At 47.3% G+C, this 22443-nt stretch overlaps 2 protein-coding genes across 2 annotated transcripts in view; both read left to right on the plus strand.

The window, feature by feature from the left end:
- The window catches only part of LOC142576463 (sulfotransferase 1B1-like), a 108495-nt gene that overhangs the window by 38273 nt on the left and 47779 nt on the right, over nt 1–22443 (plus strand). The gene's annotated exons all lie outside the window — the stretch shown is intronic.
- LOC142574849 (3-beta-hydroxysteroid sulfotransferase-like) lies at nt 1954–8532 on the plus strand. Its single transcript, XM_075683852.1, has 2 exons — nt 1954–2198; nt 7558–8532. The coding sequence occupies exons 1-2, from the start codon at nt 2121–2123 to the stop codon at nt 8530–8532; spliced, it is 1053 nt and encodes a 350-aa protein (XP_075539967.1). The 5' UTR covers nt 1954–2120.

Below are 22443 nucleotides of genomic sequence, written 5' to 3' on the forward strand. Positions count from 1 at the left end.
GCTATGTCCCGGTGCTTTGAAAGATGAATAGAAGTTTGCAAGGTAAACGCGGCATCCAAAGAGCGCTTAAGAAACGCGGCGATCTTCAGGGGGTTCTGCTCCGCCATTACGTCACTGTCGCCGCGCGGCCAGAGGCCCTGCAAAAATAACTTGAGCACACCCCACTTGCATGCGAAGTGGGAAAGGAGGGCTTCCGCGGCAACAGTCCTCCTCCTGGCTATGCTCCGTCTCCCTCCACCATCTGACCTCATCAGTGACGTCATGAACGCATTGGTTCCTTTGCGAATTATTTCCAGTTGGATACCTGGCAGCTACCAGTGCTGGATGCGGCTCTGCCGCCGCGTATCGGCATTCGACCGATCGTCGGTACAGGTAGTTTCCGCACCCTGGCCCAGCGTTGTGCAAAATCCGACGTCGGCGTCCCGCGTCCAGCATCGACCGTCTTGTGAGCGAAAGATAATTCAGATCCGTGCATACCCAACCACGCAGGCCCTCCGTGTAGTGCAGATACGTTACTGAACTATTTGATTTTATCGAAGCAATGTGCGTCAGAAAAATCGTAAAGTACGACCTACACACAACCTACAGGCATGATAGCGTTGGATTGAAATTTGAATATATGAGAAAGTATAATTCAGTTAAGCGGAAAACCCCTTTTCCAGCGTTTCTACGATTAATAGAGCGGCGTGCCTGGATCCTTGCAACGCCATCCAGATGGCACTCGAATCTGCGCTTGCGCGGCCCACGGAAGAGGCCGCGTTTCTACCACAAAGCACGCCTTCGTGCATAGCGTTCGCTGCCAACGTTTTCCGGTAAACATTACGGTTACATGAGCTTCAGTTTCCGGCAATCGTCAGAACCAGTCGGGGATTTTTCAGTGATGCTACGTTCCACTCTTAAAGGCGTTCTCCAAATATGTTTTTCTGCCGCCTTCCCCCTCTCCCGCTCTTGTCCCCTCGTCTTAGAAAGCACGCCTAGAGGTATCAAACGACAGCGCTCACTTTCTGTAAAATTAGCCGCTCCCTTTCCAACCAGCCGCCACCGACAACGACCGCACGTGACTTCACTGTACTAACCCGTTAAAACTAGTCTGCCGAGGATGACGCGGCCGCCTTTCATGAAGATACGTCCTCCTATTTAAATGTTGGCCAGCCTTTCTTTGGCACCTTATCCCTGTTCATAACCTTTATACCACAGATCACATAGAGGCATTCTATAGATAAACAGTAGAAGCGAAAATTGCGTCAGCTGCCCATCTGTTTCTTTGCAAAAAAAAAAAAAATCATCTGCCTTTCGGTGTAGCCGCCGGTGACATAATTTGCTGGAATGTAATCTGTGCTGTGTAGCATTTTGCGTCATGTTGTGCAGTGATACATATGTATCGAGCATGTGAAATACAGAATCCCTTATTATTATATCATTACTACCACGTCTTCCTCTCCTCAATGGTTCTGCGTGTTCCGTTTGAGCCATACCACACGCACTGAAAGAAATGAGTTGATAATAATAATAATATTTGGGGTTTTACGTGCCAAAACCACTTTCTGATTATGAGGCACGCCGTAGTGGAGGACTCCGGAAATTTTGACCACCTGGGGTTCTTTAACGTGCACCTAAATCTAAGCACACGGGTGTTTTTGCATTTCGCCCCCATCGAAATGCGGCCGCCGTGGCCGGGATTCGATCCCGCGACCTCGTGCTCAGCAGCCCAACACCATAGCCACTGAGCAACCACGGCGGGTCAGAAATGAGTTGAGGTGCTGGGCGACGGGTGATGTGGGCTAATACAACTCGTCTTCGCATTACGTACTTGAACGACCCCGATGCCTTTATCTGCTGCGTTTTCACGATAACTCTCGCGCCAAAACCACACAACAAAGGAAATGGCGCGCTAATTGTTCTGCAATAGTGATAAGGAATTCTAGCTTTCAATGCTTGAAGAAAAGCGGTGAGAGCTCAAGTACTGATTGGCGATAACTGTCGCGGTCGGTCACTCTGATGATTCCAGCGAAAGAAAAAGCCAGCCCTTAGTACCTAAGCCTGCGTGTATACCACCAGTTCCCAGCTAGGCCACACGCGAATGACGTCAGTTGTTGGAAATGTCGAGGTAGAGTGACTCTATGCCACCATTCCAGTGCAAGTACAGTCGAGGACCGAAGCACACATTTGTCCAGTCAACTCGCGCTCCCAAAGAACAGGTGAGCAGTCGTTCCAAGCTTTACCATGAGACTACCAATTAGATAACAGATCTCTTAAGATAAGTGCATATTCTGTGGAGTTACTTCCTCCTTTCTTTTATGGAGCATTTTTTTATCCCTTTCTCTTTGTCTAAGTTTTGCTTTAGATTTGTGCTGAAGATCTCCGTTGGGGGCTTCCGTGTCTCTTGCTTCTAACAATAATAAATAGTACTTCGTGCTGCAGTTAGCCCTCAGTGATTCTAGCGCAATTTTTGTTTTACTTATATGCTTCTTTCACTTACATGCAGAAGGAGCATGTTTTCAGTAAGCCGAGAAATCTTTCAATGTGACAACATGCCCTCCGACAACGCTGCATTAGCACGGCTATGAATTAGATCATTCATTGTTTGATATTTAGAGAAAGCCCAAGCTCTATTGTTGCCATTCCAACGGATTTTTCGCTGCATCTAGAAGATATTTAGCGCGTTTTATGACAAGACGCGTGTAACAGAATCACGTCTTACTTTTTTTTTTTTTTACTTACCTTCTTTGAATGCCACGAGCATCGAGTGATGCTCTTGTTTCTTACGCATTACTTCCGTTTCACCTCCTGAGACGGCCGAGGATGAAATTCAAAATAAACCATAAATTGAAATACAAAGTAGTGCAGTACAAAATTAATAGGTTTCATTATAGATATCAGACCGTAATGTTAGTTACATGATAATTTACTGAAGTGTCTGGGATAATTAGAATGAATAATAAATCGCTGGTTGCCGCACACCAATGCACAGAATCGTAGACCTTTGAGACCCGCCACGTGAGCACGACTTTGGCGAAATTCCTGGAAACCCGGAAGCAGAGAGCGTGAGTAATGACGTCACTAATGGCGCCACATGCAAGAAGGAGGCATGATATTTAACCGGCTAATTAATGGAAAACAGTTACCTGGCACAGACTCGACATCTGCCTAGCAGAGCGGATGTGATGTCACTTCCTCCTGTCTCGCTTCTCTCCGGGCTTCCTCCTGCTAGCTCGCTCACTAGCTCGCAACAGTTGTGCGCGTGCGCTAGTTACATTCTATGACGTCAGCAGCGGAGAGGGCGCGTAAGACGCACTTCTTGCGCCGCTCGCTAGGGGGCGACGCCCCGCCAGCTGGCGCGCGCTGTGTCCTCCTTGCCCTCCCTCATTCCTCACCCGCATATCGCGCCAAGGGAAGGAGGTTCGCTCGCGAGTGCCACTAAGAGACACCGAAGTCAAAGATTAGGGTCGCCTACCACTTTTCAACAGAGTAATAAGAATGTTTAGTAAACTACTGTGGGTTTAAGATCTTATTTTGATTGCATATTTCGCTATAGCGGAACGGCAAGAAAGATTCTCTTCATCGCAAATGTCTCTTGCGCTGACGAGATATTTCTCCCAGCTGGTAACTGTCCCAGCATATCCCCTATTGGAATTTTTCGAAAGGCAGAAATATTCGATAAGTCTTTTCCCCGTCTATGTAAGAAAGTATCTTTGTTCCCCTCTCCTGCATTTCAGCCTCGAAGGCAAATTATTACCTACAGATCTCTAAACAATGCCTGACTCAATATACTTGATCTCTTCCTTTATTTCCTGAAATTCTTTATAGGAAATTTTTACCGGATATGCGCAAAACAGCGTTTGACCAATTCTAGCATATATTTAATGGTACCTTAGCGATAGCGTTGCAAGAAAAATGGATCCAATGTTGTGCTCCTACCCTGATATAGCCAGCACCCAGCCCTGGTCCTTCGTCGGTTGTCTCGCGCCAACGTACCGCCAATGGGTAAACATAAGATGTTCACATTACTCAATGAAACACTTCTGTCATTCGTGTTAGCCGCAAGCAATACGCTAAAAATTTACGTTGATTGTGTTCCAGATGTAATTACAAGTCACAGCAATCTATATATTTATAGCACCGACATACACGGTGTCCATAGTGTCCGCAATACCCTCCGTTTTCGTGAAGCCAGAAAGATCCAGTAGTGTTTCGCCATGCATAATAAAAACCAACTCTTGTATTACTTTAGCCTTTCAGCAATACCTGATATGCTACTGTGCGTATTGCACAGCAAGGTAAAAACCTATGACGCACCAACTAGAAGAACTCTTTACTAAAATAACTTTTTTATTGACCAGTGATATGCCGTTTCATAATCAAAAACACTATGACTGGATACACGAATCAAATTAACACATTGCAGGTGGCTAGGAACTAACAAGTGAAAGAGTTTTGGCATGGGCAAATTACTAGACGCGATAACAGAACACAGACAATGAGTTAGTAAGAATAGCAGCTGTTGTAGTCATTTGGTGTAATTTCCGTAAAGCTCGAATTACTGCTACAAGCTCAGCGAGAAAAATAGGCACGAAATCAGGCAACCTTAATGAAAAAGAGCAGTCGAGTGAAAAGCAAAATATTCCGGTGCCAGCTTTTTCTTCGCACTGCGATGCATTTGTCCCAATGATCACGTTTGTTGTTATTTTGTTCAGATGGCCCAGTAATGTGCCGTTTCGGATGACGTAAGGTAGTACATCGGCATGGTTTGGAAAAATATGATCGAATGTAATTTACGGGCAATTTGGGTGCTTACTGCTGGGAAGCATATCGCGAATATGTACAGCTAGGGGCTCAAGTAATGTTTGCACAAATTTAATATGTGGTGTCATAAACCTGGGCCCAATGAACGAGAAAAAAAAGTTCCAGTTGGGGGAAAAATTATTTGAGGACGGCCTAATGGTGATTCAGATAGCCTTAAGAAAATCTCAACGGCCAGAAAGTGAAATCGGCATAAATCGATGGGGATCCTTGCTTCAAGGTAAATTACGTCCATTGTAAAGTGTTTTGGAAGTCCCAAGCACAAACGTAGTGCCTTTCATTCTAACACAACTAGTGTCCGAAGCTTCTATGGGGCACACCTGAGAATAAAACACACCCAAATTCAATATTTTGACGAACGTACATTTTAATACCACCAAAAGTTATCTTCGCACACCCAATCTTCGACTGCTCAACTTGCGCGAAATTTCCATTGCACGAACTCTTTTTGTCGCAATATAATGAGTGTCCGGCCACCAGTTAAGAGATCCGTTATCAATAATTTCAAGGTACTTGAGTGACTCTTCGTGTGGGACATCTTCTAGATCATAGTTAAACGATATGTGTACTGGGTCTTTGATGGAAAAAAAGAATAGCACACTTATTAGCATTCAGGATAGCATTTGCATTCAGGTGTAAGCTATCCAGCCAGCCTTCCAGTTTCCTTAAATATGACGGCAAAATTTGGTAAAGGGAGCAAATGTCACTAGCCATAGTAAAAAAAGCAATGTCGTCAGCATGAACCTATGTACTTCTCTGGCTGAACGGGTATTGTGCTCAGTAAAATATTAAACAATATCGTTCCAAGTACCAATCCCAGACGCACACCTCTTGTTTGCTGGTGCTTACGAGCAGAAAAGCCACTTGGAAAAGAATAAAATCTCCTCTCTCCAAAATTTATTCACCGATTCTACAATATAACCTGGAAAGCTGTGGCCCTGTAACCGAGTTATTAAAGTTGTCGGTTCAGTAATGTCATAGGCTTTAGATATGTCTAAGGTAACTAAAGCCGCGTTCTGGTATTTGTGCCGCGCGACGTTAATGCGAATTTCAATGTCTACGTGCACGTGCCATATTGAAAAACCGGATCTAAATACAATTTTACAGCGACTCAACAACTCATTCTCATTAATAAATTCTATTATATGCCCATGAAGCACCCTTTCAGTAAGTATCACTATATTTGACCTTAACGCAATTGGTCTTATGTTGTACGAGATCGCATACCCTGTCACTTGCTTTCTAAGTAACGAAATATATCTGGCGATCTTCCATTCAAGTGGTAACCATGCGTTGTTCTCTCTTGCAATTTTCTTTTTCTTTATCTCAATTGAATGCCCTGATTACCTTTCCACGTTAGTGATATTTATGTGCTTTCGGAATAAATTAGCGTTCCAGCATGTGTACAGCCTATCACAGATAATGTGGTGAGCATACGTTGGATATGATACGTGTAAACTTCCAACTTCATGTGACTCCCTTGGTATGTACCAAGGTTGTGTATCTTCATAGAAATGTTCAATACTTGATTATATATATCGTACTCTTCTTCACTGTGTTTATTATCTTTTCTTCTAACCTACGATTAGGAGATATACGTTAGTTAAAGGGAATCTAAACAGAAAAAGATATTGCAGCCATATTAGTAAATTGCCCTTCTACAACACCGCGAATAACTATTCTTAACGCCACAGGATGCTTGGTGAGCTCGAAACAGCGCAAGAAAGATTAGCAAGGCAGCAATGTAGCGATAGAACATACTACCACCCCCGAAAGGCCTCTTCCATGAGGCGTCTACTGCAGCGGGGCTCCTCTCTCGCGCTTCCCTCTTGACACATTGCGCCGTCCAGCGGCGTTGGCAAAACGTTCGCGCATGCCCTCCGAGATGCGTCGTCGCTCCCTCGCTGGCCGCACACCCAGCGACCGAAGTTGGCGTGAAAGAGGTTCATTTAAGAATGGCACATATCTACTTCAATCATGGCGCAACTCAATAAAGTATACGAGTGAAAGACGATCATTAACGAGTGTCGATACCCAATCGATTCGTGGGGCAGCTTACAAGTGCATTTGCCTCCTTTACTTATAGTCACCCGTGTGACGTTGGTTCAATTCTGGTTCGCACAGGAGAAATTCTAAAGGCTTCGTTCTTCACTGGTGATCTCCGGAAAAACGTCTAGCTAACCATATGGTTCCGATTCCAACACTGCGTGAAGTAGCTAAAGAATGCCAGTTTCATTAGAAAGAATTAGAAATTTCTAAATTTGTGCGTCGCGCCGGCGCTGAATTATGAGCCCGAAATTCGAATAATTGAACTTTGTCCCTCGTTTCTTTCTACCAATAATCAAAGTATTGATGCGAAATTGAAGAAAATCGAGCTGTGAAAGAATTTTTATCAGTCTAGCAAGATTTATTCTTTCTCTTTAGTGTCCATTAAAGAAATTATACTATCAAAAACTCAGAGTACCCGCCGTGGTTGCTCTGTGGCTATGGTGTTAGGCTGCTGAGCACGAGGTCGCGGGATCCAATCCCGGCCACGGCGGCCGCATTTCGATGGGGGCGAAATGCGAAAATACCCGTGTACTTAAATTTAGGTGCACGTTAAAGAACCCCAGGTGGTCGAAACTTCCGAAGTCCTCCACTACGGCGTGCCTCATACTCAGAAAGTGGTTTTGGCACCTAAAACCCCATAATTTAATTTAAAAAGGCAGAGGAAAGATGATTGACGAGACACTCATAACTTTCTACTGCGTATTTCAGAGGCACCTGGCGATGATGCATCGGCGAAGGCCAGCCCACCAAATAATCGACGGAGTTCCAAGATGCATTAGCATCAATCCAGACAGGCTAAGAGAAAACCTCAAGTTTAGAGCGCTGAACGGAGACGTCGTGCAAGCAACGTTCCCGAAGAGTGGAACACATTGGTTGATGTACATCACGCACCTCATACTCAGGGAGGGACATCCGATCACCTCGTACCAGGAGTTCGCCAAAGAATGGCGCTTCCTTGAGTACATGGACATCAAGGACTGGACCTCGTCTCTACCGCTGAGAACGTTCGTTACACACCTGGCGTTGGACAAGCGTACAATGACTGGAGAAGGCAAGTACGTCTACATCGCCCGCAATCCATGGGATGTCTGCGTCTCCTTTTACAACATGATGACCAACATTAGCTCCTTCGAATTCCAAGACGGAACATTTGCAGATCTAGTCCAAACTTTCGTGAGTGGCAACTTCGGCTACGGCGACTATTTCGAACACGTAGCCGCGGGATACGCTCTTAAAGAACAGCCGAACGTGTTCTTTACGACTTACGAGGAACTCAAGAAGAACACGCGCGAGGTCGTGCTCAGGCTTGCGTATTTCCTGGGAGAGCAGTATGGCCTGGCTCTGGAAGAGGACGAAGTGTCGCTCCAAAAATTGCTGGAAAGATCGCAGCCCGATTATATGCGCAGCATAGTGGTCGTTGACTTGAGCGGTAAGGCTAACCCCCAGTGGGAAGAGGTGATCTCGGGGAAGAAAGTCACCTGCAAAGAAGGCTATGAAGGAGACGAGAACAAGTACTCGTACGTGAGGAGCGGCAAAGTAGGAAGCTGGAAGGATTACTTCACACCCGATCTGCTCCGGTTGATGGAGAATCGGATTCTGGAGGTTGAGAAGGAGTCCTCCTTCATGAACCTATGGAAGGACATTCGAGCTGAAGCGATTAGAACCATGCAGCATTCCCAATAAATCCTTGTACTGTCATTCTGCAGTTCTTACCATGGTTTTGTTTTTAAATACTTTCGCATGGCAGAATTCTTTTGCTAAAAGGGGCAGCAGGGTTTTCAAATTTATGAATGGAATTAACTTTATAGTGGAGGACCAGGCTTGTGTTGCATTTCGTGAGTGGCCTCCTTATTCCAGGAAATCAGGTCGCCCGACCCACAGCCTGGTGCTCTGCAGGCCTTGACGGTTGTCACAGATCAGCAATGCCTCCCACTGGCCTTCTGATGGTTGCTGTACTTGTGGTGTTTGCGGGTTGTTTGTGCACCCCCATGCCATGTAGTAGAGGGAAAGCAAATAAATACAGCTTCACTCATAATTAGCGAGGAATGGACGTAATAGTTAGCGCAGTATTATGCGCAGTAACTCTTACACATTTTCTTGCACTATCGATTGGTGTGAACAATCGTAGAAAAAGAGAGAAATAAAAACAAGAACAAGATACAATTAGTTTACAAGTACGTCAGAAAAAAAGAGACAGATACATCCTAAAGAGCAATCACAATTCTAATAATAAACCTACGCCGTCTTGGCTTTTAAATGTGGCACTTTCCATAATTACTGATGACAACGAGAACCACTGAAACTGTCGCACCTACTCCCTTAGGAAGATGTGCTAAGAGTTGGGTAGACTTCATAAATGTAATAAAACAATTTATTTTAAAATGTATATTCACGATAACAGGAAATAAATTAAAGACAAGTAGAGTAGAAATCTAATTTTCTTGAAGATTAATTACGAGTGAACAGTAATAAAATATCTGCAAAGCAACGACGAGCAACGAAACTAATGCAGTATTAGAAGAGAAATCAATCCGATTCGTAAATGAAATCCACCATGGCGATGTATGTATCTATGTGCCAGTACCAGTACAGAAGTATCTAACCAGTACAGAAGCCACGAAAGGCAACAAAGCTGGAAAGTCGAAGGGTAAACCGAGCCGTAGAGAAAGAAATTTCAACAAGAGCGGACACTCCCATAGAGCCCAGCGGCCGAATTGACTGTAGCACACCAAGCGGATGGTAATAACGTCTTCCGGTTTTGGTTCTAGCGCGCGCGTTTTGAACGCCAGTTGGTACACGCCAAGCCGGCTCCGCTGATCGGCGCGGCATGTATTTTTTTTTTTCGCTTCTACTGCTGAACCACGAGCGGTGTTGGCGGGGAATCGTTTTATTATTTGGTAAAAATTATTGTGAACAATCTTTACAAACCTCCACCGAACCTGTGTCACGTGCAATTTCATAAAGAAAGCTCAAGCCGTCTTCTGAAATGGTGAAATGTTTTTTGCTCTATATAAATGCACGTTGCGGGCTTCTTGTGCATTTATACAAAGTTGTGGCACCAGGTAAGCAGCAGTCGTTGCCTTACGAAGCTACACCGGATGCCGTCAGCTGAAGAAAGGTTTATTACAAGCATGTATCATTCCGGTATACTGACCTAACAAGAATATTGCGTGTAGAGGCGAAACGTGCCTAAGTGGTGAATGAGCCGCATTACAAATAAATTCAATTTTACATACATTTCGTAGCAAATAGACTCTTCCGAAGCAATGCCATGAAATCTGAAGAAAACATCCGATTTTCAAGCATCCCTCCCTTCCCGGGCAGTATTTCCTGTACTTTAAGAGCACAGATACACGAGTTACTGCGCGCTTCCAAAACAACTTGGCCTGAGTCGAAACGATGGTACGCAAAGTACACAGAGGTGGCTACAACACAGGCTCTCAGCCAGACCATGTTACACGATCGCAGAATGCCTTCTAGTCGCACTCAAGACAGATTCGTGGGTGCAAAGCCTGTTTTCAGTCGCTCAGAAGACAGAAATGTCACATTCTTGAGCTCCTCGCTGTTGTCTTTTACGCGTCCTGCCGGCGCAAGCAACACACTCCCGTGTTATCACTTTCGGCAATCGCTCGTCGCGTTTGCGACAAGCGTGAGTACCGAAATGAGGTATATGTTGTTGCAGGGCGATAAGAAGCGTCACAAACTTGTCGCACTGAAATTCAGTACTCGCAAAACTAACTCACTATGTCCGGCTTGCTTTTTTGCTAACAGCTTCACAATCCCAGGAGCGGCGAGCATGCCTCAAACGTATCCGAAAAAGCTACGAAATGAATTACAATAATCTTGGGGGTCAGAGAATGCGTCACTAACTTCTCCCAGTAAGATTCAGTACACGGGAAACTGCGGCACACAGCCGAGCTACTTTTTGCTAACGGCGCCACTACGTCGAGCGCGGCCACTGTGCTTGAAAACTACCCCAAAAGGTAGCGAAATTAGTTAAAACAACGTCTGGGGTCAAAGAAGGCGCCGAAACTGTCCCTGTAAGGTTGAGTACACGCGAAACTGCATCACACGGCCGAGGTGCTTTTCGTCACAATGCCAGGTGCGGCGAGCGTGCCCAAAAACTACCGAAATAAGCTGTAATAATGCTTGGGCTCATAGAAAGCGTCGCAAACATCTCTCAGTACGAGTAATTAACTCAAATTAACTACGCTTCGACGCCGAAGCTGTTCTTTGATAACTGCGTCACTATATAGGTTCCGTTTTGAGCGGTAAGCCTAAGTCTGCTTGACGTGCGTCACAAACTGTCAAACAAAATTGCTCACCTTGCTGTAGTCCAGTAGTGCAGCGGTGCCGTGCCTAAATCCAGACGGAACACAAGGTAACGCCACGAGCCCAAAAAAGGGCTACATCCAAAACAGACGGGTCGCCCAGCACGCGAGCTTCGCCTGCGCTGCCGGCCTCGCTCGCTCCTGTGGATGTCTGGTGCATGACGTATGCACGCGCGTCTGGCGTGCCGCTAGGTTGTTGCTAGGCAACGCAAGAAAAATAAGTCGCAAAGTATAAGTTCATTTACAAGCAAAACTTTTTTACTTTTAGTGGGAAAATAAAACAATTATAAAACGCTGTCTGCAAATTCATTTCATTCTTTTTTTTATGATACTCGCGTCAACTAACGGATGAAGTTGAAACTAGGCATGACGTGTTTCCTGTTGCCAGTTTTTGCCGAGTGACCCTCTTGTTGAATTTCTTGCTCTATGACCGAGCTGCCTCAGAGTAATTTGGGAAGTTCTTTTTCTAAGTGAAGAGAAACGTCGATAGTACAGTGCGTAGTTATCTATCCATTCTAGGTCGCCGTGAAAGTGGCACAATAAAGAAATATCCAGGACAAATTTTAGCGCGTATAAACTGCAGGGCCAGGCTGCAGCGAGCCTGGCCCTGCATCGGTTTCAAGCGTGCGATGCATACACAAGGTCGGGCTGCAGCGAGCCTGGCGCGCGACAGGGCGTTATGCTTGGTGTACGTATCTGGGCGTGGTGGTTCTTATCGGATGACGGTGCAAATGCCCTGTCGCGGGCCAGTGTCGCTGCAGCCCGACCTTGTGTATGCATCGCACGCTTGAAAGCAACCCGCCGTTGTTGCTCAGTGGCTATGGTGTTGGGCTGCTGAGCACAAGGTCGCGGGATCGAATCCCGGCCACGGCGGCCGCATTTCGATGGGGGCGAAATGCGAAAACACCCGTGTGCTTAGATTTAGGTGCACGTTAAAAAAACCCAGGTGGTCAAAATTTCCGGAGTCCTCCACTACGGCGTGCCTCATAATCAGAAAGTGGTTTTGGCACGTAAAACCCCAAATATTATTATTATTGCGCTTGAAAGCAGCACAATCATAGGGCGCAAGCGCCCCTCACGTGGTATTTTTTCATATTTCGTGGGCCTTCTTTGGAACGCTAAAAGAAGCACTACGTGAGGCATATCGTGTCGGACACAACTTATTCAGAGGTTTCTCAAGGCGCTATAGAACTCTGCGTATCGCACTTGAGGTCTGCAGCCAATACTTAAAAAGTTAATAATGAAACATAACTAATCTGTTAAATAAGGGAAAAATAAAAAATAGCCTGAGTAACCCTAGGCCAGTGCCAACATTATGCATTGGGTTCAGCTCGCGTTGGAGTGCCTTTCATTTTTATAACTTTGGCTCAAGTTATGTGGGACAACCTGTATATATACATATATTGTAACGCCTCGGTTGAGGCGAAAGCAAGAAGAGGACGACGGATCTTTTTGGTGCAGAGCGCAGTACGAAACCGGTGCTAGGCTGTTTTTCCTGGACTCATCCATCTAATCTGTCATCTGTAAATAAACATGCCTCGTCCGTAACAGTTTTGTGATGGAAGCGCTGGGTACTCAACCAAGGAGCACAGTTCTGCAACCACCTGAGCTACGCCGAAGCCGGCATCTTGCTCGCCTACCCCCGTCGCTGCTGGTAGTCGAGGTGTCTCGCCGTGGCCGTGAAGACGGAACCCGGAATGTGCCAGCTCCTGCAGCTGAAGCCCCTGCCCTGGTTATTGGCCTCGAGCTCCACCACTGGAAAAGCTGGCGCCACCGTCTGCGTGACGTGCTAGGAGGGATCACGTGGACATAGCGACCGCGTCGGCTCCTTCGGGCGCGCCGAAGCTAGCTGAAAACAAGTTTAAATTCCCTCGTACGCTGCGGTCCTCATTTAGTGGCGAAATTTTCCCGCTTCAAGTGTCTCCTTTACAAAGCTTCAAAGCACTACAATAGGTAGTGGCTGCCTTTAAAGGCGCGCGACATGGTAGGCTACTGCTCGGTGCCGCAGGGCCGGACGCACGTAACTGAGGCCGGTGTCAGCCTTATTCACACGTAGCCGCATAACAAGAAGCTGCGTGAAGCTTGGCTCGCCAAACATAAAACCGGCACACAGTCATCGGCTACAACTCGGGTATGCAGCAAGCACAGACGCGAGGAAGATTTCTGCTACGGCTCCCGGTCTGCGATGTTCGGAAAACGCGCACTGAGATGCTCGTCCGAGTCCGCTGCCCGACTAATGTCATGATGGTTTGGTCTATCAACTTTTCAGTGCTATAGATACTGGCTAGTTCAGTGGAGTGGAAAGACAGCGGTAAGAAGCACATTTAAAAAAAGCATGGCATATGGTCATGTTTGTGTTATGAATTAATGCACTGATTAGAAAAAAGGAGCAGCGGGAAATTGTACGCTGAGAACACCGATACACATACAGTGCGACGCAACTCGAGAAATAATATTGAAAGGTCAAACAATTTAGAAGAAAAAAACAGATAGAATCGTCGCGACGGCACATCACAGTCCCCGTAGGCGTCGAAGTCTCTAAATGAAATTATTTTTGAACAGCTCTAATAGCGCCCACGCAACAATGGTTGCTTGTATACTGTCAAATGCTCATATTCTGCGGCCTAAAGCTCATGGCACGGTGCAAGAACGCGCGCGCGGAGAAAGCGAAACAGTGCGCGGACAAGCATGCAGTCGCGCAGTCGGTCGCTGCGAATCTGCGCGATCGCTGCATTGCGGCTTCGTTCTATTACGCTCCATTTAGTTATACAAACACTGTAAGAACGTAAGTTTGCTCTCAGCGTTTACCTGCCTTTCACGCAAGAAGCCGGTTCGGGAGACTCCATCGCGGCGACCGCGCGCAGTGGCGTATTCAGTAAACTGCACGTATTCGGTAAAGAGATAGCGTCTGTAAACGATTGTGTGCTTTCAGTTTGCCCGAGATTATTATTTAGACAGTAAGAAACTTCTCTCGTTTCGAAAGTACTTACAGAAATGTCCGGGAGAGCTCGCGCGTGGTGTTTTCAGTGAGCGCTGACAGCAAAACCTATGAGGAGCGCGCCGCGTGATCCCTCATACTACGCCAGCGAGGCGCTTCCGATAGATGGCGACTCCGTAACTCCTCGCCGCCAATAGCGGCCCCTTCGGCACCTGCCTCAGCTGCGGATGGTCCCTGGCAGCGTCAGTACCTGATAGAGCCTCGCACATTAGGACGAAAATCTGGCGAGGACGTGGATGAGTCGCTCACACGCTACAAACGGGTGAACAACTATTACCATTTTGATGCGGTAATTCAGCTGTCCAACATCGCATTTTTCTTAACGGACACGCCGCTTGTGTGGTTTCACAACCATGAGGACACCTTCAGGACGTGGGATCAGTTCGTGTGCGAAATAAAGGTGTGATTTTGGGGACTCAGTCGCGAAGAGGAAGCAGGCGGAACCAACGCTGCAGCAAGGAGCCCAAGTCCCAGGCGAGACGTGCACGACGTATATTGAGGGTATATTGAAGCTCTGGAAGACCGTCAACGCTCGTATACCAGAGGAAGATAAGGTCGGCCACTTCTTGAAAGGAATTGCCGAGGGTGTATATCATTTCTCCATCGGCAAAGAGAACCTTGGTACAGTAGCTGACGTCATGCGGCTTTGTTGTACATTCGAAACCCTGAAGATGCGGCGTGCACGCCTAAATTTGGACTTTTGCGGAATGTGACAACCGTTGCAAGTGTTGACGACTACGCGTCCTTTGATCTCGTGTCTACAATACGCTGTATTGTAAGGGAGAGCTCACCCGAGGCGCGCACTCGACACCTTTTGATGCTGCGCCAATCCAGGGCCCCTCTCATCATGTTGCTGCACTGTAACTGGCGCCTAGGACTACAAGTACAGTTCTCGCTCACCACCGAGGCCGCTGCGCAATGACTACCCAGATTCGAGGTGCGAACGCCGCTTCAGCTATCCTCGTCAGTAGGCCGTTACACCCTAGGAGCCATGTGAAGATGCGTTTGTTCCCCAGCGCCGCGACAATGAGGAATACAATGATTTTCAGGAGTACAATGCATATCGCCAACCTCCTGTGTGTTATTGTTGTGGTGCTACCGGGCACATATCTCGATTCTGTCGTCGGCTTAGGGAAACTTCACGATACGATACGCCATCAACGTTTTCTCGCTCCGGCAATGGTCACGACAACGATCCCTGATCCGCCTATTCCAGGAGCTCATTACAACAAGCGAATCGGCGCAATAGTTCTGCCGCTTCTGACCGTAGTTTGACACCGGCGTCCACCCGACTGCACCGCTCCCTTTCACCGCGACGGTGAAGGGGAGCGACAAAACACATGTCGTAATAGATAGAATGTGTTCAACGGCTGTAGTGGACACTGGCGCTACCATTTCTGTTATGAGCCGTTCCTTCAAAGATCGCATTGGCGTCAAAGTTATGTTTGCTTGGCACGAATCTACAAGATTTCGTGGTGTCGGCGGGGAAATACTTCATCCTCTCGGAATTTGCGTCGTTAACGTCTTGTTGGCCAGGAAGGTGTTCCCAACTGATTTCCTGGTTCTGCAGCGGTGTACACAAGAAGTTGTTCTCTGTATTCTTTTTCTCCAATAGTGTGGTGCTTTCGTCGACCGTGGCACCGTTGAACTTTCAGTCAGCAGTGAAGTTGTTCCTGTCCTCGGTCACGAGGTGCCACCCGCGGCAGACACACTGATTGTTTCTGAAGAACTGACAGTGCCACCAATGTCCATTGGGTCAATTGCCGCGTTCGCTTCCGCCTCTGCCGTATCTCCCTTTTGACGCCATCGTTCAACCTCTCACTGGTCACTGTGCTAAGAAAGACATCTTAGTACCTCGCTGTATTGTGTCGATTAACAACCGAACGACGTTTTTGCGGGCACTTAACTATTCACCACTGCCTGCTATACTTCCTCGAGGAATGAAGCTAGCTGTCTTTGATGATGCCATCGGAAATTCTATCGCTGCCATTAACGACGAAAAAGGTCAAAAACTCTTGACCGTTTGCGAAGGCAGTTGCTCCTACAAGCCGCAGAATCTTAGCATGGTTAGTAAGACCCTACGGTCACACGAGGGTAAAAAATTGGTCGAGCTATTCAAAAGACATGCCTCTGTGTTTGACTTCTGCGAAAACGAGCAGCGAGCACTTTACCCTGTCCTCGAGCTCAGCACAGGATCGATACAAGCTCTGCTCATCCAGTCCAGCAAGAACCTTACCGAGCGTCGTCATCGGAGCGAAAAATTATAGCCGAACAAGTTCAGGATATGCTGCAGAAGCACGTTATTGAAGAATCGTGCGACCCTTAGGCAGCACCTTTCATTTTAGTTAAGAAGAAAGACGGTTCTTGGAGGTTTTGAGTTAATTGTAGACGCTTAAACACCCTCACCAAAAAAAGATGTATATTCATTGCCTTGAATAGACGATGTCATGGACTGCCTGCATTCGGCTTCTTACTTTTCTTCACTAGATCTACGATCGGGGTGTTGGCAGATCCCCATGCACCCGGTTGACAAGGAGAAGACTGCATTCATGACGCCCGATCGACTGTATCAATTTAATGTTTTGCCGTTTCATATTTGCAATGCTCCCGCTGCTTTCGAAAGATTTGCGGACTCGATTCTTCGCGGTCTGAAGTGGGAGATATCTTTGTCCTATCTAAATGACGTTGTCATTTTCGGACGTACTTTCGACAAGTATAACGCCCGTTTACGTCTCGTTTTAGACTGTTGAAAAGGCCGACTTGGTTTTGAATTCTAAGTGCCGGTTTGGCGAACGACAAGCATTAGTTATTGGTCACCTGGTTGACGAAGACGGTGTCAGGCCAGACGCCCGGAAAATAGAAGCAGTCAGTGCCTTTAAGCCACCTCAGACACTAAAAGACCTCCGCAGCTTCCTGGCATTACACTTCTACTTTCGACGGTGCGTGCCCAGATTCACGGGCATTCCTTATCCATTGACAAGCCTCTTGCAAAAAGACAGTTCATACGAGTGGGCACCTGATTGCGACGCGGAATTCTCTCAACTTCAGTTTCTGCTGACATCAGAACCCATTCTTCGTCGCTTCGATCCGTCTGCTGCTACTGAAGTGGACAGTGACGCCAGCGGAATCGTCATAGGAGGAGTGCTTGTGCAGCGCCATAATAATGAAGAATATGTGGTTGCCAATGCAGCCCGTTCTCCCAGCAAGGCTGAACAAAACTACGCTGTGAGAGAGAAAGAATGCTTAGCGGCTGTGTTTGCTGTTCAGAAGTTTAGTTGCTACTTCTATGGGCGCCCATTCACCATTGTAACCGATCATCATTCCTTATGTTGGCTTGTGGCCCTCTGTGGCCCTTTCGGTTCTATATCACGCTGGGCTTTAGGACTCCTAGAATTTGACTTCATTGTTTCGTACAAAAGTGAAAAACGTCATTCCGACGCTGAACGCCTTGTTCTCTTTCTCTGCCCACAACGGCGGATAACGCGGACAATATCGACACCTGCATTGCTGGTGTTTCTCCAACGTTTCCTGACGCCACCGTTTTCCAGCGGGAACAGCGCAATGACTTATGCTTGGACCCGCGGTTCGCCAATGTCTGCAGTTCCAAGGCCAGTGGTCGCTTTTGTCTTCGCCAAGGACTGTTATACAAGACAAATTACTGAGCAAGTGGCGCGGTATTTACTGGTTGTTCCCGAAAGCCTGCATTGTGACGTTCTCCGTGTCATGAGGCATGATGATCCGACGTCAGGTCATTTTGGATTCATTCGCGCCTCACGTGGAATACAGGAGTGGTTTTACTGGCCTAAGATGCGACAGTCTATTGAACAATACGTGTCGAGCTGCGACAAGTGCCAACGTCGCCTTCTTGCTACGCTACGTAATTCTTCGCCACGGTCCGCCTCGTGTAATCATCAGCGACCACGGTCGCCAATTCGTCGCCGACGCCGTGGAAGAATTGCTTAGACACTTCACTTCGCAGTCCCTCCAATCAGCACTATATCATCCCCAGACGAATGGCTCTGTCGAGCGTTCCAACCGCACGCTGACCAATACGCTGGCTATGTATGTATCATCCACTCGCAAGAAATGGGATGTCATCTACCGTTTATCACCTAGGCCTACAATACAGCGAAGCCCAAAACCACGGACTTCACACCTTTCTACTTGCTGTCTCGATACCATTTTCCCTTTTACGCTCCATACAGAGGACTCATTTGCCGGAACGTTGTGCCGTGCTGAGGAAGCCTGACAAATTGTTCGTCTGCGTACATTGGCATCACATCGCTCCTAAAAGCGGTATGACCGCCGCCACAACTCGGTTTCATTCGAAAAAGGTCACTTGGTGGAGCTGTGGACCTCTCAGCTTGGACGCGGGTTATGCCAAAAGTTCTTGGCTCAGTACACCGGTCCCTTCACATTCATTGACCGCATTAATAATTTAACGTATGTGGTCGCCCGTGTAGGGTCACCAGGATACCGCTCTAGCGCTACTCAACTTGCGCACGTTGTGCGCCTCAAGCGATATCACACTATCACTCAGCCCTAACTTCCATGGTGGGCTTCGTCTGCGAAACGGGGAATGTAGCGCCTTCGTTGGGACGCAAGGCAGAAATAGAGGACAACGGAGCTTTTTGCTGAGGAGCGCAGAACATAACCTGGGCTGGACTGTTTTTCCTGGACTCATCCATCTCCCCCCCCCCATCCATCATCTGTAAATAAACACGCCTATTCCACAACAATATATATATATATATATATGCCTGTGTGTGTGTATTATGCAAATGAGCTGCATCCGTACATTAGAATAAGTGCTTCAATAGCACGACTTCGCCAAGAGCAACAAAAGACACCTATTAAAGCTCTGTTCTCAAGTTGGCATTGTATGACGTTATGTCATTTTATTAATCTCGAATAAGACAGACTGGACATGTTGAAGCAAGTTACAATAGAAAATGGGGTTTACAGGGTGAGAATTTTTTATAGCAAAACACTCAATGCCGCTCAATGTTAAGACCACCCTATGCGGTGTTGACGCTTCAAAACAACCTAGAAAAATAAATGAGGTGCTTCATAGGCAAGATTAGACGGAAACAAGAATCGGAAGAAGCCACGCTACAAATTACGTAAATTTTAGCTGTTCTAGATGAGCAAAACTGAGCAGATTTGCTCTACATCAGCTACCGATTCAGCTTGCAATTCCTGCGGATCGCCCCCTCGCAACGCTTGACTTTCCGCAGCATTCGACTCAGCTCAAGAAACGCCATTCAGACAGACCACGCACACCGGCGCGAGTTTATTCTTCACCCAAGTACTAATGCTGAAACTTGCAAGGTGGTGGCCGTGCCCAGCTAAGCCTACTCACGATCGCCGAGCCCTGCTGCCTCAGGCCACGCGCCTCGCGCCTCGTGCCTCGAGATCCACGTGCACGCCGGGCCGCCCGACAACGGCTCTTTTAAATGTTTTTTATCTCTTCAAACGTAGCCGCAACCTATCGTTATGGAAGTTGGCCGAACGAACGCCATAACAGGAATAACAAATAATGAAGCAGAGATGAACGACGCGGAGCCGAAGACCGCATCAACGCAAACGTGACCGTCATGATGGAAACCACACTGTCCACAGTAACGCAGGTTATACAAACCACGGTAACACAGATGATACAGACTGGGTTCCAATCTCTCTAGAGCGAAATAGAGAACCAGATTCGGGCTCTACAGACCAAAATGACACAATCCGGAGAAAGTTTCAGTCAACGCATCCACATGCTAGAAGAAAGAGATAATGCTCGCAAGAAACCTAAGTACCCTGCAAGAGAAGCCAAGATAATGCAGACCCTAAGCAAACAAGATGGCGAGGCTAACTAAAGAGAAAGATGACTACAAGCAACACCCACGGCTCAAAATTTGGCAATGGAACTGTCATTCTATCCGATGCAAGAGAAGCAACCTTGTACGATTCTGCACGCAGTTGGACCCAGATATTATAGCCTTACAAGAAACCGAAGCTGAAGACTTCAAGGTCAGTGGTTACCTCACTCACGTCACCGACGGTAAAACGAGGACAGCAATCCTGACTAAGAAGGCCATCAACGCTCAACGACACGACATCCAACACCGCATCGAACACACCCTCGTCGAAATCGTACCCGAGAAAAAACAGCAGCAAAGCCTGTTTGTGTTAAACGTGTACAGCTCACCAAAGGACCACCTAAAAGATCTAGACAAGCTAATGCGAGAGGTCAAGAAGCTGAGCAAGGGTAACGGCATGATAGTCGTTGCAGATTTTAATGCTCCCCATGTGGCCTGGGGTTATGCGGCCTCAAAGAAAAAAGAATATGTGCCCAACGTAGCGCAACAACACCTCCTAACGCTATTCAATGACCTGCAGACACCCACGCGCATCGGCAACAGTGTATCTAGAAACACCAGCCCCGACCTCACATTCGTACACGGACTCAACCAGTATGAGTGGAGCTGCAAGGACGAGAATCTGGGTAGCGACCATTATATAGTGCAAACGATCATTCCGCCCCACAAAGCAACGATGAAGATCGGAAAATCCAAGATCACGGACTAGCAGGCCTTTCGCAAAGACGAGAGCGCCGTTAATGCGACGATAGACGACATAGAAATATGGATCAGAGGAGTCGTGGAAAGAGCCGAGAAGCATACGAGGACAATCCAGCTGTCGAAAGTGACCCCCATGGTCGAGCCCCACTTACTCCACCTGTGGGAGGCGTGGAGGGGTGTCGCGAAACGCTGGCAGCGTAACAGTGCAACCGGAAAAGCAAAATTCGAATCTCCAAGCTAATCAAGGAAACGCAAGAGTATTCTGAACAACTTGAAAAAAAGAACTGGTGCGAAACATGTAACAAGCTTCAAGGGACCTTAAACAGCAAGCGCACTTGGGTGGTACTCAAGACTCTCCTATCAAAGAAGGAGAACAAGAACGCCGCAAAACAGAAAGTGCAGAGACTCATACACAATCACCCGGGGAAAGAGGCAGACATTATCAAAGAAGTGAAAGAAGTTCCTCGGTATGGAGCGGAACATAACTGTAGATCCGCACTTCGACGAGTATCGAGGCAACCCAAACATAGAACTGGATCGGTCCTTCACAGAAGCTGAAATCGAAAGGGCCTTGAGCAAGCTCACCCGCAACACGACGCCGGGGTACGATAGAATAAACAAGACACTCCGGAACCTTGACGGACCCTCTGTAGACGCGCTCTTAAAGTACATCAACGAGTGCTGGGAACACAGTAAGGTACCACCGGAATGGAAACATGCCGAGGTAACCATGATACCTAAACCCAACAAGCCCATCAGCGTGCAGAACCTTCGACCTATATCCCTCACCTTGTGTGCTCGAAAACTCTACGAGCGCATGGTGCACAACCGCATGATCGAATATCTCGAAGACAACGGACACGTCCCAAACACCATGTTCGGATTTAGAGCTCACCTGTCCACGCAAGACGTGTTGCTGCAGATGAAGGAAAAAGTCATCGACAAACTGGACACGCACAGCAGAAGAGCCATCCTCGCACTTGACGTGAAAGCGGCTTTTGACAACATGTCACACGAAGCCATACTGCAACACCTCAACGTATATAACTGCGGCGAAAAAATCATCATATTACATAATTATTACATATTAATAATTACATCAAAGCTTTTCCGAAAGAACGGACAGCCACAGTGGGGATAGGCAACTTACGCTCTGAGAAATTTGACATACCGCGAAAGGGAACGCCACAAAGCTCCTTTATTTCGGCGATGCTATTCAATCTGGCAATGAGCTCGCTACCCAAGCAACTGAAGCAAATAGAAGGGATTGGTCACGCAATAAGCGCTGACGACCTCACCATCAGGACTACGGGAGGGTCGACAGGTAAACAGCAAGACACTCTGCAAGAAGCGGTTGACACTACGGAAAAGTACTTGGAAGCATGTGGACTGACGTGCGCACCTGAAAAGTCGGAGCTCTTGGTGCTAAGAAAGCGCACAAGAGGCCGACAACCGCAGCAGATACTAGACCCGGTAGTAAAGGTGGGATGCATCATGATTCCGCAGGTTACGACACTCCGGATCCCCGGACTCTTGATTCAAAAGGACGGGGCCGGGGGAGCAGAGTTGGAAAAAATTCAGAGGACAGTGCAACAAATAAGACACGTTATCAAAAGAGTGACGAGCAAAAGTCACGGACTCAAGGAAGAAGACTGCACGAGAATGACACAAGCGCTACTCACGAGCATCGTCACGT

This window comes from Dermacentor variabilis, chromosome 3 (assembly GCF_050947875.1).
Source record: "Dermacentor variabilis isolate Ectoservices chromosome 3, ASM5094787v1, whole genome shotgun sequence".
In the NCBI taxonomy this organism is placed as follows: Eukaryota; Metazoa; Arthropoda; class Arachnida; order Ixodida; family Ixodidae; genus Dermacentor; species Dermacentor variabilis.

Bases quoted from the DNA above. Each gene is read 5' to 3' on its own strand.
- LOC142574849 (XM_075683852.1), top strand. From the start codon at position 2,121: ATGCCACCATTCCAGTGCAAGTACAGTCGAGGACCGAAGCACACATTT. The intron at 2,199-7,557 runs GTGAGCAGTCGT...TGCGTATTTCAG, and splicing joins CTCGCGCTCCCAAAGAACAG to AGGCACCTGGCGATGATGCA.